This window comes from Toxorhynchites rutilus, chromosome 1 (genome assembly GCF_029784135.1).
Source record: "Toxorhynchites rutilus septentrionalis strain SRP chromosome 1, ASM2978413v1, whole genome shotgun sequence".
NCBI lineage: Eukaryota > Metazoa > Arthropoda > Insecta > Diptera > Culicidae > Toxorhynchites > Toxorhynchites rutilus.
The window spans coordinates 23,489,206-23,508,580 of record NC_073744.1 but is presented as its reverse complement, the minus strand read 5'-3'; the positions used below and the strand labels follow the sequence as shown (position 1 = coordinate 23,508,580).

Here is a 19,375-nt window from a genome sequence, read left to right as displayed (position 1 = left end):
ATAATCGTACGCTGGTTGAAATCTCAATTCGATTTCGAAGGCGTTGGTCGATTTCCGAATTCCATCATAAGTATGGTATCTCTTGTTCATTGCAATTATCTTTAGTTGTCTTTAGTCTTATCTACGAGTTTTTTATGTATTCGGAAGGAGTATTCATCAATTATTTCATCAGGTGGTTTTTGAAATCGTTATTTTTAGAAATTTTATGGTTTCTAGATTTTTCTAGAGCTAAAGATAGTTGCAATGACAAGAGATACCATATTAATGGTGAAGTTCGAAAATTGACCAACGTCTTCGAAATCGAGTTGAGATATCAACCAGCGATTATGAGTTTGAGTCAATCTTCATATCTTGTAGAGAAATAAAAACCATTATTCTGAAAACAGATAACAAACCATTTGTAAACGTGAAGAAGGAACTTACGCCATTCAGTGGCGTCGACTTTCGGATTTGGTAAATTAATAAACACAAACGCTTATTCGTACAAGCGTCGCCTCTCTACTGTATACTGTCAACTGACATCTGTATTCAAAGAAAAGACTCTCGGGGCTTAAATACTAGTTTACAAAAATAGGCTTAAACTCTACACAGAATATTTACAAATTATGCTGGGCGGAGCATCGCACCAGCAGTTAGAGTGTGCTGTGATGGCCTTGGTCAGACGCGTTCTTCGGAGAGAGAGAGAAAGCACTTCTTTGTGGGTCAAAGTAAATAGGAAAAGAAAGTGCTGAAACATGTGTGCCGGATGCGCGCCACATGTTTGGTTAAATTTCTGCTGCTAGCTAAACTCGCAGCGGGGCGGAAGGAAGACAAACTCGCCGCTGCCCTTGGTGCGCGTCGAGTTATACAATCATAAATAGTAAACGAACCCTTGGGCCAGATTGCTGGCTCGGGTATCGTATCACATTTTATGTTTATATCGCCCAGCGCCCTCGGGGTGGTTTATTGCCTTAGAGGCCTCGAATATTGATGAGTTGGGTTTAAGCGTGATCATATTACACCTTTCCCCTTTCGGAGAATGACGTAACATTGAGAAGTCATTCAAGTTAAATTAGGTGGAAAGATTCGTCTGACCTTACAATTTTAGTGTTTATTCAATGTTTGTGATATGTACATTTTTCGTGTATTCAGGTAAAAATTAAGTTTGTTTATAAAGATTATCCTTATAATATGATTATACGGATTGTCTTCGTTGGGTGTTCTATTTGCTTATAAATATATTTATTTTTAATATTTGTTTAATATATACATTTTACATTTGATAATAACTGTCGGAAGGATTAACTGCTAACTAACTAATATATACATTTTACATTTGATAATAACTGTCGGAAGGATTAACTGCTAACTAGGTATCCCTTTCCCCTTAGGGTGGGGTTGCTCATATGGTATTATTCTGTTTTTATGTACAGTCTGGACTTTATTGGTTTGATCATCTCTTATTGTTACGTTAGGGTGTTTAATGTCAATTATTATATATGGTCCTACGTATACTTTGTCTAATTTGGATCTGTTTTCGTTTGATAGGAATACTAGATCATTAATGGCTACTTTTGATGGTCTAGCCATGGTTTTCTGTGTCTCATTTCTGGCTTTTCTTACCTTATCAATTATTTCCCTAGCGGTATTTGATGCTATTTGTAGTTTATATTTAAGTTCTTTGTAATATAAATCCATGTTGTAAATTGGTTCTACATATGTGCTTGTTGTGAGGTTTTGTGGTAATTTAGCATTCGTTCCAAAAACTAACTCGAATGGAGTGTATGAGAAATCTGTGTGTGGTGTTGTGTTGTAGCAGAATGTGTAGTAAGGCAACCATTCATCCCAGTCACTCTGTGCTTGGTTGACGAATTGCCTTACGTACTCGTTAAGACAACGATGGTTCCTTTCCAGGCTTCCTATTGATTGAGGGTGATATGGAGTGGAAAAATTTTGTTTAAACTTCAGTAATGAAGCTATGTTTTCGAATAACTCGTTCTTATATTCAGTTCCTTGGTCTGTTTGGATGAGTTTTGGAATTCCATAGACCAGAATTAAGTTTTCTATGAAGGCTTTGGCTATGGTGGATGCTTGTTTGTCTATTGTGGGTTTAATAATGATGTATTTTGTTAAGTTGCATTGAATGGTCAGTGCGTATCGGTTTCCATTATTGGATCTGTTAAATGGTCCAATTGTGTCAATCGATACGCAGTCGAATGCTTTTTGGGGTGTTTTAATTTCGACGAAATTTTCGTTTGTTCGTATTGTGTGTTTATTTTGCTGGCATTTTATGCACTTCTTGATGTAGCTACTGATATCTTTTTTCATGCCACTCCAAGAATAGAGTCTGCTTAACTTTTTGTATAGTCTGGTGACTCCTGTATGTCCACCAGTGGGTGTATCGTGATTGTTTTTTATAATTTCGAACCTTTCGTTTTGGCTTTCTATCACACGCTTGGGTGTGTAGAGCACTATTTGCAAGTCTTTGAGCGTGTCATTACAAATCTTCTTAAAGGTTTGCACGCTGCATATTTGGAAAATTACGCTTGATAACGCTAGAGCTATCATGCTAATTTTCAAGTTTTTGGCCATATTTTCAACTTTCTTTACTAGTTTTCCCAGGGATTCTTTTGTGTTGCTTGCATTTTCAATTATTGTCGACGACTTTTCTTCGGTTCTTTTTTTATTCATTATTGCGCATTTCAAATTTTTGTTTCCGCTAGCGTTTGTTTCTTTATTCATTTCTAATGCGCGTCCGCATAGAAGTTTAGGTAGGTTTTGCCATTCTCGGGGTTCAATAGCCTCGTACGCTCTGAGCTGATCAGACTCAGTATCGTCGGGGTTTGAATTATTGTCTGTAATTTCTGTGTCGTTATTCGTTTCGTTTAGTTTTCTAGTCATTGCTCTGGTTTGTATACCCAGGACTTTTATAGTTTTAAGTGCCTCGGAATTAATTGCTATTCGTGATAGCGCATCTGCAGTCACATTTAGCTTACCTTGAACGTATTTTACATCAAAATGGAATTCTTCAAGATCCAACCTCATTCTTGTGAGTTTTGATGAGGGATCTTTCATTGAAAATAAATATACTAACGGTCTGTGATCCGTTTTTACTGTGAATTTCCTCCCGTAGAGGTATGGTCTAAAGTACGTAATTGCCCAGTGAATTGCTGTCAATTCCTGTTCAATTGTCGATTTATTGGCTTCACCTTTTGTGAAGGCTTTGCTTGCGTATGCAATGGGTAGTTCTATACCGTCGTTTTCTTGGGCTAAGACGGCGCCGCATGCTATTTTTGAAGCATCGGTTATTAGGGTGAATTCTTGTGTGAAATCGGGGAATTTGAGAACTTTTGGTGAGATAAGTTCGTTTTTCAATTTATTGAATGCATTTTGGCATTCGGGAGACCAATCAAATTTTGCGTTTTTTCTGAGCAATTTGTTTAATGGGTACGCTATTTCTGCGAAATTTTGTATGAACCTCCGGTAATAGTTGCAAAAGGCAACAAAACGCCTCACTTCATCTGCTGATGATGGTGTGGGGTAGTTTGTTACCGCTGAAAACTTAGATTGGTCGGGCTGTATACCTGCCGCTGAAATGTTGTGACCTAGATATGTTACGTCTGGTCTGAAGAAGGAGCATTTTTTGGGATTTAATTTTAAGTTGTAGTTTTGTAATTGTTTGAAAATGTTTTCCAAGTTAATAAGGTGATGGTTTATTGAGCAGCCGACGACGATGATGTCGTCGATGTAAAGGAATGCACATTCAGGTGGGAGTCCGCTAAGTGCTATGGACATCATTCTCTGAAAGCTATTTGGTGATATATTTAGACCGAATGGTAACCTATTGAATTCGTAGTGACCGTTAGAGGTCGAAAATGCTGTGTACTTTTTTGATTTTTCGTCAAGTTCGATTTGGTGGAAACCTGACATTAAATCTAGGGTTGTAAAATATTTGGCTCTGCCCAAATGATCGAGGATTTCGTCGATTCTTGGTAGGGGGAATTTATCTGGGGTTATCTTTTTATTTAGTTGTCGAAAGTCAACCACTAATCGCCATTTTTTATCTTGAGTATTTGATTTCTTTGGGACTAAGAGGATGGGAGAATTGTATGGTGAGGTGGAATTTTGGATTATTTTGTTATTTAGCATGTGGCTGATTTGGTTATTTATTTCTGAAATTTGTGCTTCCGGGGTTCGATAATTCTTTATGTAAACGGGTGTCTTGTCTTGAAGGTGAATGGTTTGCTTGTAGAAGTTGTTGGTTGTCAATATGTCGTCTTCTAGTGCAAAAATGTCGTTGTATTTAGTGCATAATTCTGTTAATTTCTCCTGGGCATGTTGGGGTGTATGATTCAAATTGAGTTCCTTAATCAGTTTCTCGTGTCTACCTTTTGGGTTTTCTCCTAATTCCGTTGTAATGTGATTTATGGTGTATTCTTTAAGGGGGATAGTGGTGGGGGCGAAGGTTTTTGGGATTGATGTTGGTGTGGTATTTGTGTTAATTATTGTAATGAATTGTGAGTTTGGGTTTATTATTGTGTTTGCGCAAAAAATGCCTGGTTTGATTTCTTGTGCGATCACAAGGGCATCATCGTTTAGGTTGAGTGACGGGAAGTGTTTTATAATTTGGCATCTAGGGGGAATAATGTAATTGTTTTCCCAGCTATCTTGAATCGGAATTTCAATTTTGGTGTTTTCATAGTTGAAGGTCATTAGCCATGTTTTGAGGCATAGGTTACATTCATATTTGGTGAGGAAATCTCTGCCTAAAATGCCATCTGCAATTATAGGAAACTTGTTGTTGACGATTTGAAATTGGTGTGGAATTTGGATATCGTCAAAAATGATATTTGTATTTGTGCTCGCTATGGATTCGGTCTTTCCCTCCGTAACTCCATTAATAATGCATCTATTTCCGGGGTGTATTAATTGTTTTCCGTTAATTTTTTCTTCTTTTACTATTGAGATGTCAGCGCCTGTATCAATTATTAATATACATGGTTTGCTTGCCATTTGTAAGTATAGTGTAACGAACATTGAACAATTCACATCGCATTTAAAAATATTTAATGTTGGTTTCCGTAATGTTTGTTTTCCTCCAATGTCAATGCCGGTTCGGACTGGAGGGCGTCCGTCGGTTGTGACTCGTTTCCCGTTAGGCGGATGTATTGCTGAGGGCGGTTAAAATTTGTATTCCGCCTATTGTTGTTGTTGTTATTTCGCTGTGGGTTTATGTTTGAGAATTGGTCTCGAACTTGGTTTTGCTGGCCAAAACGGTTATAGTTATTACGCGGTTGGTTTTGGAAATTATTTTGGTTGAAATTGTTGCGGTTGAAATTGTTTTGGTTTCTACCGCGGTTATGGAAGTCGTTTGGCCTGCGCCTGTAATTATTATAATGTGTGTCAACGTTGTTGTTGAAACGGTTGGCGTTTCTGTTGGTTTGCGAGTATGCAAATACTGATGCGCTCGCATTATTTAAGTTTTCCTCCAACGCTTTAGTCATCGCGTCGGAGTATGAATTGAAATTCCCTGCTCTTATGATGAGCGAGGTTTTTTCGTTTTTTAACCCTCCGGCTAAATGTTTGACGCCTTCTTTGTTTGCCATAGATTTGGCAACTTGGGGCGGAATTTCTTTAGCGGTGTACGCTGTTTCCAAACTGAACACCAATTTTTCTAAATCCAGGCAAAATTGTTCGATTCCACCGTTTTGTTTCAAGTTAGCCATTTTAGCTAGAACTTGTTCCGGTGGGCTGGTCGTTATTTTAGCTTTTAAAATTTTGCTTATCTCGCTCACCGATGTCGGTGTTTCAGTGAATGCATTTCTCGCCCGTCCCTCTAGTTTGGTTAGTATGACGTTAATTATGGTTGCTTTGTTTTCCGGTGTTTCAAATGTTTTCACCAAGTTTAAAGCGTCAGCGAAGGCTTTCAGTTTGTCTATGTTTCCGTCGAATTGCGGAACTATAGACGATGTAGTCTTGATTATTTCGAGTATGCTAGCCATTTTCGGTTTTCTTTGTAACCTGAGGCAAAATAGGACGGCTAGCGCAATTTCCTTGAGTGTTCTTGGTCTACCCTTTTCGATTGACGCCTTAATTGCGTTCAAAAGTTGGTCCGCCTTTTCGGTTATTTTTATGATTTCTGAGCCGTGGGTTGTGTCTAGTAACGTAGACGACAATTTTTTAATCTGTTTCACGAGCGCTTCCGCTTCCGTGAGGCGTTTGGCTAAAGTACTTTTCCTTAGTTTTCTGACCAGTTCCTGTTGTATAGTCAGGTGTATATGTTTTAGTTTTTGTATATTCAATTGGATGAGCTTTGTTACTTCGTCCATTCAAGGAGACAAGGAAAAATGGTTATCGGTAAAGAATTTATTATGCTGAGGCTGCGTTCGAACGCATGTTTTAAAATTTTCGAATTCTTTTAGACGGTGTCGACTACGGCTGCGTGAGCTTTTGCCGCTTGCATAGCATGTGCATTCATGCATGCCTTATATGCTTTGTATATTTTCGAAATTAGTAGTATGGATGTGAGGGCAAGTGTGACGCAGATAATCGCTCCTTGAGCTTCGTGCATTACACTGTGGTTCTCTAGGTGATTTAAAATTTGGATTTGAGCGTCGCCCGTGTTACTAACGGGTTTGGTATTAAATAACCCCATGTTCAACGGTACATATGTAAAACCAATTTTGTGGGTATTGTAATTGCTTTTTTTTTTTTTTTTTTCTAATTCCTACTACCTATTCCTACTGCCGCGTGGGTATTACGATAAAAAATATTTTGTGCCTCGACTATAAATTTATTACATGATATCCGTATATAAAAGGATTAGACTAACTCGAGTCTGACTTACGCCACGTTTTCTCCGCAAGTGTCCTCTTCTCGGGGGTGGGGGGGGCGTGGGTGCCTCTGCTTCCGTCAGATCTCAGGGGTGTCCAGTTGGATCCAAATCGATGTTCATTTTTTTTTTTTTTTTTTTGAAATACTGCTTGACTTGCGAATGTTATTTATCCAGGTGGCTACTGTCAGCTTCACGATTTCACTTGTGTCTGCGATTCTAATTTTTCGTAAACGGCTTCAATAGTTTCCGCTGGGGTCCAATTTCTTCCCCGCTTTGCCGATTTTCACTTTCACCATCTTTTCGCTGAATGTTTCGTTACTCAATTTATTCACACTTGCACTGCGTCCGGTTGGTTTAAAAGTTCATTTAGCGAATTTTTCTTAGCTTAAATGATTCATATTCACACCGTACCCGGTTGGTTGGGACCTAACACACACAACACAACAGTAGGCTTCTTCTTCTTCTTGTTTTTAAAAGGCTTTAAACTTTGCAGTTCACCATTGCCTCTGCTCAGTAGGCTCTAAACTCTGCGTTTAAATTCACTTTAATACGCGATAACAGCATCGGATCTGTCGGTTCACTCGTGACTCGGTGTCACTGGTCGCCATGTAAACGTGAAGAAGGAACTTACGCCATTCAGTGGCGTCGACTTTCGGATTTGGTAAATTAATAAACACAAACGCTTATTCGTACAAGCGTCGCCTCTCTACTGTATACTGTCAACTGACATCTGTATTCAAAGAAAAGACTCTCGGGGCTTAAATACTAGTTTACAAAAATAGGCTTAAACTCTACACAGAATATTTACAAATTATGCTGGGCGGAGCATCGCACCAGCAGTTAGAGTGTGCTGTGATGGCCTTGGTCAGACGCGTTCTTCGGAGAGAGAGAGAAAGCACTTCTTTGTGGGTCAAAGTAAATAGGAAAAGAAAGTGCTGAAACATGTGTGCCGGATGCGCGCCACATGTTTGGTTAAATTTCTGCTGCTAGCTAAACTCGCAGCGGGGCGGAAGGAAGACAAACTCGCCGCTGCCCTTGGTGCGCGTCGAGTTATACAATCATAAATAGTAAACGAACCCTTGGGCCAGATTGCTGGCTCGGGTATCGTATCACATTTTATGTTTATATCGCCCAGCGCCCTCGGGGTGGTTTATTGCCTTAGAGGCCTCGAATATTGATGAGTTGGGTTTAAGCGTGATCATATTACACATTTAACTCTCATATGACACTATGACTTTATCTAAATAGAATGTTCCGAAAGCTTGTTTTCGACTTTCAAAAGAAGGGAAAAGAGATCTGCATGGTGGAGAACGATTACGGGTTTGAGTCACTGTATTTCAATATTTTGCTCAACCAAAGACTTCTAAAGGTATCTGGCAACACTCCAATTTTTTTTGGGATGCTGGAAATGTACGATAATTAAATTCGAAGAAGGAATGGTCCTATTTGAACCGTCTTTATTTTGTTATATTTGTCTCTATAGATCAATACAGTGGAGAAAAAAATCGGAAAACTCTGAAGGAAGGTCAGAAAATTCGGAAAATTAAATCCCCATATGTTCTACAATTACATCATGATAAGCGTTGTTAGTCCATTCAATGCTTGCGCTAACGAAATTGATCTTTGTTTGAAGGTGGAAACTGATTTTCTGGCGAAATAACGCACTCCTAAGAAATAAAAATGGAAGGCCAAATGTGTTAATAAGCGCAAAACCTAAAAAAAGGAATGGTTCGATTTGAGCCGTCTTTATTCTATTGTATTCGAATGTATTTCATGTAATGGAAAAACATGTTATTTGCAAGTTAATCAAGAATCTTGACCAAAAATTGTGTCTGAAACATATATTATAATGACGAGTTTTGATAGAAGTAATGGAAAAATACTTGATCTATTAATAACGAGTTCTGCGATTGAACCCACAAACGTTCGCTAAGTAAGAAAACGTGAATACTCGAAAAAAACAGAAAGTGGGTTATATCTATGGTATAACCGCAAGGGTGACGTAGGACTATCGTTGATTTAGTGATCATTTGTTTGAAGTTGAATCTGAACCCATTCTGAATGAATGAATAAATGAATATTTGGGGGTCTCGAAAACGAGAGCGTTACGTTGGAGGCACAAGGTTTTATGCATCCAATATTGAATACGAAAATATTTTACTGATGGGGAAGAATAATCTTCAGTAGCTTTCCTGCTAATTGCACTTAATTGTAAAATCACAAAACCAAATATATTTGGTCGCAGTATTATATGGATAGAAAACATTAAAATAAACTCTTTCGCATGAATGTTTTTTTCAATTCCCAGGGGAACTGGCAGATTATTTTTCAGCAACGATAACATCTTTCCGGAATCTTCTCGATGCTGGATGGCAACCAAACGAAAATAGTTCCGCGTGTGTATGTGTGTGTGTGGTGGCTGCTCATATGTCTCAAGCGGAACCGTTTGTGGCATCACTCTCCTGCTGATGGATTCCCTTCTGGCCTAAGGTGCACAGGCTCTTGGTGACACCGTTCATCAGCGCTTGCATGATAAACGAAGTTAGCTTCACCACAACAGCGACAACATGCTCCAATCGCTGTTCAAATATAACTGAGTGGATTTCTTTTTTTTACATTCAATTCCATTTTTATTTATTCTTGTTTGATTAACCATTTTTATAATACGAATTAGGTGATTCCGCTGCCTAGGCTTTTCAAACTTTACCTGACTATGAAGTATTACTAAACCAATTAATAGCTTTTCCTATTGGATACTGTAGTAGTTTGAGCAGATAATGTTACTCTGTTTCAGTTAAGATTATATTCTAAATCTAAACTAACCTAATAAACCTAAAATACTCTAACCTATCTATGTACAAATATTTAGAAATTAATTTACACATGGAATATTATGATTTCTATGGATATAAATCCCTGATGGGTTGTCATTCAGAATTTCGGGCTTTGATTCGATGTCTTCTTTCAAATAATTCTATTCTTTTATCTATTGGGTCAAAAACTGCCAACCGATGTACTTCAGCATTATTTTCAGGAATTTGTTCTGGATAATTTGAAACTGAGTGGATTTCCGAGCGGCGCTCGCTTATATATCGATTGGTGATTTCAATAGCCTGTTTTGAAAGCAATTTTAAGACTATTGAAACTAGTTTTTAGATGAAAAAGTAACAAGTATATAACGCGTAGACATTTTATCTTTCGAATTAAGTGTTTATCATAACATTTCGTTCGGTTGTTTAGGAGCTATTAACGCTCAAAATATCGGTCTCCGGCGTAACGCTTTCGTTTTCGAAACATTGATTTTACACCCCTGTATAGAAATGAAAGACGTAGTCCTACGTCAAAAAACATTTGATATGTTTGATATTTTTGGGCTGGACGAAGTTCGTAGGGTCAGCTAGTTATGCAATAAAACTACGCAGCACTAAAATATTGTTTTGATTCTTGCATAACCAAAGGCACAATAAAGTGGGCTTACAAGGCAGCTGCAAACAGTGTTTTTGGGGAAACGGGCAGTGGTAATGGAATTACTACCAATTTTTTCAACTGTTTCAATAGTTAACTTTTTATCAATGTTGAATATGTGTTATTACTCATGTAAGGATTATGTTCTCTAAAGTTTCAGTCGATTCCTTTCCCAGTTTTTACGGCCTCATAAAGTGTAAAGCCGTATATTTTACTTAAAGCATTTCAATTAATATATGCAGCTTATCACATGCGATTTTTTATGCTTATTAGTTACATGGGTGTATTAATCAATGTTCCGTTGATGTCAATAAATTGCACTGAACAATAAATGAATAGATCAGACGACAATCCCAAATTAAGCTAGCTTTCTTTCAGTATACCGAAGGGGGATAAGATTAATAACTCGTTGATGTTTTCTCAATCGCATAAGGGGCTGTCCACATATCACGTGGACAGAAAAAGTACGATTTTAGAATCCCCCATCCCCCTCCGTGGACAAGCGAGGACATTGACTATACACCTCTCCTGTTGACCACGTGGACATTCTTTCATATATTTTAATGGGAAAAAAAGAATAACTTCATTGTTTCCATATTCGATTTTAAGTTAGTCTTATTTTTTTGTGTTTTTATAATGATAAAAAAAAAGACGGGTGGGTAATGTCGGGGACATAACCGGAGTGACGTAGGACTATGCAAAGGGGACAGCTTTTGTTAAATATATATTTTAAATATATTGTTTTATTTTCTTCACCTACGTGAATACCTACCTATCTACCTGAAAAATGGATTAGTTTACTGTTTACTCTTTATGAATATGTTAATGGTTCTGAAAAGAACCTTTGGTGTTGTGTTTTTGTTATCAATCGATAATCCCATCTTGTTCGGCTAAACCTTCCTGTTTAGCGATTTGTTGTCACTCGCCACAGCTTTCACAGTTGGAAAATTTCTTCCCATCCAGCTTGTGACATATTTTACAGTAGATTACATTCAATGGCACGTCGCATTACCACCACTCAGTGCCGGATTGGAGGTAATTTTAACCTGTAATTGAACATTTGCGATGACAGTGGTACAGTGTCGACTTTCAATGTGGGATCATAATTTGGATCTCTATGTTTACAAAAAACTAAATAAGTCACATTACATGTCCGTCCAATTAGCTAAATGTCGAACTAATTGTAGATTACTGTACTTTCAATCTGGAAACAATTTAAGAATTGGTGAAAATTGAATAATCAGGAAAGTCCCCAACTATCAATAAGCTCAGAACAACTGCCAAATTCACATACTCATCAAATCCTGGCAAACAAATTATGAAAACATCAATTTGTGTTTTATTATTATTTTGGATAATGTTTTAGAAAGCATTGAACTTTATTTCCTAAACTCTTTTTTGGAAGGTTTAATGGCCCTGAAAAGCGCCTTGTTTTATGGAATGGTTCCAATTTAGAAAACTTAGTACTCGTGGTTTTGAAAAAAACCATTTCGAACGCCCTCGATGCCGCCTTGTTCTGGATTTGCCACCAAAGCAGTTTGTATAAAGAACAAACTTTTTTCTTCTGCTACCTGATGCCGTTTTGCGATTGCGTTTGCCACTCGCCATTCGCTGCAACTGCCTGTTGTCTTGATGTCCGCCGAACCGAATGTGTTATGTTCCGAATGCAGGTTTTCTTATCGTCGCGAGCAGCTTTGCCAGCCAACTCGATCACTCCGGCGGCCGAAACTATATAACGCCGGCTAGGTGGACTGGTACACAGGTACTAACGCGCTCGACCTAGCTACCTTTTCCGGTGCAATTGGCGGATACACCTACGGGAAATTGCAGACCACCACGGTTCGAGCGAGATTTTGCCTTTCCCTTCTCTTTTTCTCCTTTGTTGAGTACACGATGCCGATGCCGTACAACCACACGGGTTTACGGTTTGAAAGAAAATAAGATATTTTTTTGGGGTCCGCGTGGTTCGTCCAACGAGACGAACGAATGAGCGTTAAAAGGGAGCGATGGCAAAAAAATACATTCATTACGATTTGTTCGCTCGTTGGATTCACATACAGACTAAAAAGGGTCCTTTTCAGGATCACAAAAAGTCTAAGGAGTTTATTATTTTGTTATCACTCGATATCCCCATCTTGTTCGGCTAAACCTTCCTGTTTAGCGATTTGTTGTCACTCGCCACAGCTTTCACAGTTGGAAAATTTCTTCCCATCCAGCTTGTGACATATTTTACAGTAAATTACATTCAATGGCACGTCGCATTACCACCACTCAGTGCCGGATTGGAGGTAATTTTAACCTGTAATTGAACATTTGCGATGACAGTGGTACAGTGTCGACTTTCAATGTGGGATCATAATTTGGATCTCTATGTTTACAAAAATGTCCAACTAAATAAGTCACATTACATGTCCGTCCAATTAGCTAAATGTCGAACTAATTGTAGATTACTGTACTTTCAATCTGGAAACAATTTAAGAATTGGTGAAAATTGAATAATCAGGAAAGTCCCCAACTATCAATAAGCTCAGAACAACTGCCAAATTCACATACTCATCAAATTCTGGCAAACAAATTATGAAAACATCAATTTGTGTTTTATTATTATTTTGGATAATGTTTTAGAAAGCATTGAACTGTATTTCCTAAACTCTTTTTTGGAAGGTTTAATGGCCCTGAAAAGCGCCTTGTTTTATGGAATGGTTCCAATTTAGAAAACTTATTACTCGTGGTTTTGAAAAAAACCATTTCGAACGCCCTTGATGCCGCCTTGTTCTGGATTTGCCACCAAAGCAGTTTGTATAAAGAACAAACTTTTTTCTTCTGCTACCTGATGCCGTTTTGCGATTGCGTTTGCCACTCGCCATTCGCTGCAACTGCCTGTTGTCTTGATGTCCGCCGAACCGAATGTGTTATGTTCCGAATGCAGGTTTTCTTATCGTCGCGAGCAGCTTTGCCAGCCAACTCGATCACTCCGGCGGCCGAAACTATATAACGCCGGCTAGGTGGACTGGTACACAGGTACTAACGCGCTCGACCTAGCTACCTTTTCCGGTGCAATTGGCGGGTACACCTACGGGAAATTGCAGACCACCACGGTTCGAGCGGGATTTTGCCTTTCCCTTCACTTTTCCTCCTTTGCCATATCCAACCATGGCTGCTTGTGTTGGTTTGTTGATGTGAGGTGATGCGAAACGATGTGGTGTACGGTTCGGATGAGAATGATCGTTACGGCAGCGGAGAGGGGATTTTTAAGCTGACTGGCTGGCTCGAGAATTACGCATGTGTGAGACTGCGACCAATGTTTCCCTCATTTTTTTCTTTTTCCTTCCCAATCGTGCTTCATTCTATTTCGCTGCTGCTCTGGTTGCCCGTTTTGGTAGGTACGATTTGAGGAGCACACAATGGACCAATCAAAAATGGGCACATAGTGTATTTGGACAATGCTTGATATTTCACAATTATTCAATTATTTATCTCAAGAAAAATGAAATGTTATTCGTTATGATAGATGCGTAGATATATTTCCTATCAATTGATGCAAAAACCTTTGCGATCTATTGAGAAATGCTCGAGTTATAAGCGTTCCAAATCTTGCATTTTTTCCTACTTGTTCAGTGCCTAGATTTCCATTTCACCCCCTATATCTTCCGGTTAGACGTAGTCCTACGTCAATAAAAAAAAAAGAAACAAAAGATGTTCTTTATTTTGTTTTTTTTCGCATTGAAAACTTGTTTTAATTCCACTTTGATAACTGGTATTATGCCCAAAATATTACTCCTTCAAAATTGCTTTTCGAGAACATTCGAGAAAACCAACGGCAAATGCATATCTGCTTTTCTAATGGTTAAAACGGTACGGCAGTAGAACTGCACAATCTAGAAAATCTTTTTGACGTAGGACTACGTCTTTCATTTCTATACTGGGGTGTAAGTTCAATCTTTCGAAAACGAAAGCGTTACGCCGGAGAACGAGATTTTGAGCGCTAATAGCTCCTAAACAACTGAACGAGATAGTATGATAAACACTTCATTCGAAAGATAAAATGTCTACGCGTTTTATGCTTGTTACATTTTGATTCAAAAATTTGTTTCAATAGCCCTAAAATTGTTTTCAAAACAGGCTATTGAAATCACACCAATCGGTATATAAGCGAGTGTCGCTCGGAAATCCACTCAGTTATAATTGCGCAACGATTGAGGTACGATCGCTGGAATGGATGGATGTTTCTCTGACACAGACCTCGAAACCATGGAGCCAGGGGAAATCGGCATTGCAGAATAGATGTAAGCAATGGGTACTTTTTCACTCGCTTGCGTTTCTGGAAATCGGAATGCTTCCCTAACACAGTCCTCATAACCATGGAGCCAGAGGAAATTTGCATAGCAAATTAGATGCAGGCAGCGGGTACTTTTGTACTCGTTTGCGTTTCTGCAAATTGAAATGTTTCCCTAACACAGACTTCAAAATCATGAAGCCTGGGGAAATCGGCATTGCAAAATAGATGTGAGCAGCGGGTACTTTTGTACTCGGATTGACTATGGATTTAATATGGTATGATACGGTGTAGTGAATATGATCGATGTGGATATTATATTACATATCGAAGAAATCACATTTATAAAAGCAGCGTTATAAAATTATTTGTTTACGAATGCTGCAATCGATCGTCGTTATTGGGAAGTTGGAGTTGTTGGGAAGAGGGTCTTATTTTCGCTGTGTAATTCCGAGGAGGAATCCATTCGTTCTCAAGCATTGATAATCCTGCTCCGGATCAACGATGATTCCAATTGTCGGGGATGGGGGAGTGGGTACTATTTGCGCCGAGTATTTCCGAGAAAGAATCGATTCCCCATTTGAACGTTAATAATTCTTTTCCGTCTAAACGAAGTTGTATGATAATCACTTTATTCGAAAGATGAAACGTCTAAGATTTATATGCTTGTTACTTATTGATTGCCAAGTCAACATTAGTCCTACGTCCACCTTGCGGTTATATCAAAGATATAACCCACTTCTAGTTTTTTGTAATCGTAAAATCACAACTGAATCAATAAACTATAATCAAATGACGCATGAAATAACATCTAACTTAATTGGCAATCGAATCATTCGCCTGCAGAAAATCTCCGAGAAACAAGTGTCTATCGAACATAGTTTTTCTGAAGACTTCTGAAATAATTTAGCACAATTGAATGTTATTTTGAATGAAGCTAATCAAGATACTATTAAGAAAAATGTGTCGAAAACATTCCAATTGAGAAACAACCAATGGATTTCGGCATACTTCTTTACTGAGCTTTGACAGCGAGATACAAGTAAAGATAATGACGTGGAATTGTCAAGTTCGATTTCGAATATAGGAAGATTTATCGCTTGTGATTTCTTCCATTTCCATTGATCTAATTGATAGCAGTTTCCTCTTGGCTGTGGTGCAAAATATGCAATCTAATCGCGGATTTGAAGCCTCTTGAAAAAAATACGAATGTTGTTAGAACATGTACTAAATAACGGAAAACTTACTTATAACATCCCAATCTTTCGTTCGGTAGGACAAAGTGATCCGCAAAAAAACGCTCTCTGGTACTGAGCATGCCTAACTCAGCTGTATTAAAGATAACGTCGCAGAATTCAGGAACGAGGGTACTCAGAAAAGGTGGACTGAATCCGGTTCTTCTATTACACAAGTGCAGGTATAGAGATTTTGTGCTCCCGTGGCCGAGTGGTTAGCGTCATAACTAACATGCCGGGGGTTCGGGTTCAATTCCCGTTCTGGTCGGGGGAATTTTTCGTCAAAGAAATTTCCTCCGACTTGCACTGTGATCACGCGTATTCTAGAGCTTGCCACTCAGAATGCATTCAAGGCGTGTTATTTGGCATAGAAATCTCAACTAAGTACTAATAAAAATGACGCAAGTAATACTACGTTGAGACGGCGAAGTTCCTCTAGGAACGTTAGTGCCATTGAAGAAGAAGAAGAAGGTATAGAGATTTGGATAGCACTCGTTTCCCTAAGTCCTTCCCAAATTATTTAGATAATCCTCCAAATATTCCGGTCATTTCATCATATTATCAACACCCCACATGTACTCTGCAGATAAAACAGGAAGTGGGTTATATCTATGGTATAACCGCAAGGGTGACGTAGGACTATCGTTGATTTAGAGATCATTTGTATGAAGTTGAATCTGAATTCATTCTGAATGAATGAATATTTGGAGAACTTCGAAAACGAGAGCGTTACGTTGGAGGCACAAGGTTTTATGCATCCAATATTGGATACGGAAATATCCTACTGATGGGGAAGAATAATCTTCAGAAGCTATCCTGTTAATTGCGATTGATTGAAAAATCACAAAACCTAATGTATTTGGTCACAGTGTTACATGGATAGAAAACATTAAAATAAACTCTTTCATATGAATGTAATTTTAAATTCCTAGAGGAACTGGCAGATTATTTTCAGTAACGATAAGATATTTCCACATTTTCCTCGATACTGGAAGCCCACCAGTGGTTAATGCTAACTCGATAACCATCTGTTAATAGCACTTGATTGAAACACATTTGGTCACAGTGTTACATGGATAGAAAACATTCAAATAAACTCTTTCACATGAATGTATTTTTAAATTCCTACAGGAACTGGCAGATTATTTTCCGGATCTTTCTCGATCCAAACGGAAAGAATTCCGTGCGTGTATGTGTGTGTGTGTGTGTGTAGCGGCTGCTTCGAGATCTTCCCGGCTTCCGTTTGTAGCATCACTCTCCTCCTGATGGATTCCCTTCTGGCCTAAGGTGCACAAACAGGCTCTTGGTGACACCGTTCATCCGCGCTTTCATGATAAATGAAGAGCTTCACCACAACAGCGACAACATGCTCCAATCGCTGTTCAATTAGAACTGAGTGGATTTCCGAGCGGCGCTCGCTTATATACCGATTGGTGATTTCAATAGCCTATTTTGAAAGCAAATTTAAGACTATTGAAACAAGTTTTTGGATCAGAAAGTAACAAGTATAGAACGCGTAGACATTTTATCTTTCGAATGAAGTGTTTATCATACCATTTCGTTCAGTTGTTTAGGAGCTATTAACACTCAAAATCTCGGTCTCCTGCGTAACGCTTTCGTTTTCGAAACTTTGATTTTACACCCCGGTATAGAAATGAAAGACGTAGTCCTACGTCAAAAATGTATCAGCAGTTCGCCATGTCAAATTTACTCTCCGTAGACTTGGACCTAGAACACAGAGTTCAGTTTATGCTCATATTACGTAGCTTAGAAGTTGAAAACAATGATCCTCTACTTCCAATGGAAACTTGATCGCTCAGTGTTTATGTGAGTTTCATTTAGAATACATATTTGAGCGGAGAAGTTCGCTGATATGGAAAAATATTCGAAATAACCATTTAATGGATGAATATGGATTACTCAAAATGGGCGAAAAGTTTAAACATTCTTAAAACTGCAGAACAAATTTCATTTATTTTTGGAAACAGATTTGAATGTGTTTTTAAAAAACTTTTGTTCAACGTGTCCACGTGGACATAATCTGAACTCCCACCCTCCTCACCGTGGACAAACGTGGAAATTTTCGTATTTTCGCAAGTTAGAGGAAATAAATAGATATTGTTACGCGTACAATGATAATAAGTATGAATTGTCGTGGAAAGATATCGCAGGAAATAGCAGCTATAGTCGGAAGAACCCACTATAGAGCGAAGAAAATTATAAACAATTGGAAATACGAAGGAATCATGGAAAATCTCCCGAGAAGAAGACACAAACGTATCCTATCTTCTGATGATGAACGAGTAATTTCGAAAGAACCATATAACAAACATTGCTAAATTGACTACCGAACTAGCCGACAGCATTGGAAGACCTGTCAGCACAGACACTGGCCGGAGAGTAGCATACAGGAACAATCTGAGAGGTCGTGTTGGCCGTGAAAAGTATTTCATCTCGAAGATGAATTTGGAAAAAACGACTACACTTTGCTAAGGCATATGTTAACAGACCTTAGGAGTTCTGTAACAGGGTCCTTCATACGGATAAGATTAAAACCAATCTCTTTGAATTGGATGGAGGGAAAATGGTCTGAAGGAAACCAGAATCGGTGCTCCAGATTCAGCATTTGGTTCCCACAGTAAAACACGGCGGCGGCAGTCAGATGATGTATGGTACGATGGCGGCTTCTGGAACTGGAATCATGAAGTTTATCGATTCGGCGATGGACAAGATGGCTTCATTGAACATCCTGAAACGTAACCTTCAGTGGTCCGTGCAGAAATTGGGTGTCTTTCGTGATTACTACTTTCAACAGGATAATGACCCGAAGCAAACTGATCTTATCGTGCGGAAGTGTCTACTCTATAATGTCCCAATCACTTCAAAACACCTCCGCAATCATCGGATTTGAACACTATTGAGCATTCATGGTGGGGAATTAAGAAATGTCTGAAGAATAAAAATCCAGGGAACGAAGCAGAACTTGAAACGACGACTAAGGAGATCTAGGAGAACATTACGGTTACAGCGACCAAAAATCTCGTCTCGGCGCTTGCAGACAGTGCTGGACGACAAAGGGGGCATACCAAATACTTGGATATTAGTTTTTGTTATCTGTTAACATTTCTGAACTGATTTCATTTTTCTTTTCAAGAAAAGCTTGAACTGCACACTCAATTTTGCAACGTCTGAATTGAAGATTTTTTGTTTATTTTTTAAACATGAAGTATAAATGTGATCATTTCATTTTTTACTTATTACTACATGAGAGTGAAAAGGATCAATTTTACGATGAATATGAGTCGCTTTTAATTATTTACATTTTAACCCCGAAAACCTCATAAATAATAAACCAACACGGGGTGTACACTTAATTTTGCGATTGACTGTATTATAACGTATAGAACCATTTAAACACAATCAGTTGGTAAAATTTTGTTAATTACCGGTCCAACTCATATCAAAACGTACGGTTATTTTGCTGCGAAGTGCTACAGATATAAACATAATATAATATTAATTTCTCTAGAACCTGTTTTGTGTTATATGTCGTGTTATATCTATATATTTTTTTAAAAGACAATG

At 38.3% G+C, this 19,375-nt stretch overlaps 1 protein-coding gene across 1 annotated transcript; it reads right to left on the bottom strand.

Annotated features, from left to right (window-relative positions):
- Positions 1 to 5,045: 5,045 nt before the first annotated feature.
- Positions 5,046 to 5,981, bottom strand: LOC129779938 (probable cyclin-dependent serine/threonine-protein kinase DDB_G0292550). The gene has a single exon (XM_055787729.1). The coding sequence runs from the start codon at positions 5,979 to 5,981 to the stop codon at positions 5,046 to 5,048; it is 936 nt and encodes a 311-aa protein (XP_055643704.1).
- Positions 5,982 to 19,375: the final 13,394 nt, after the last annotated feature.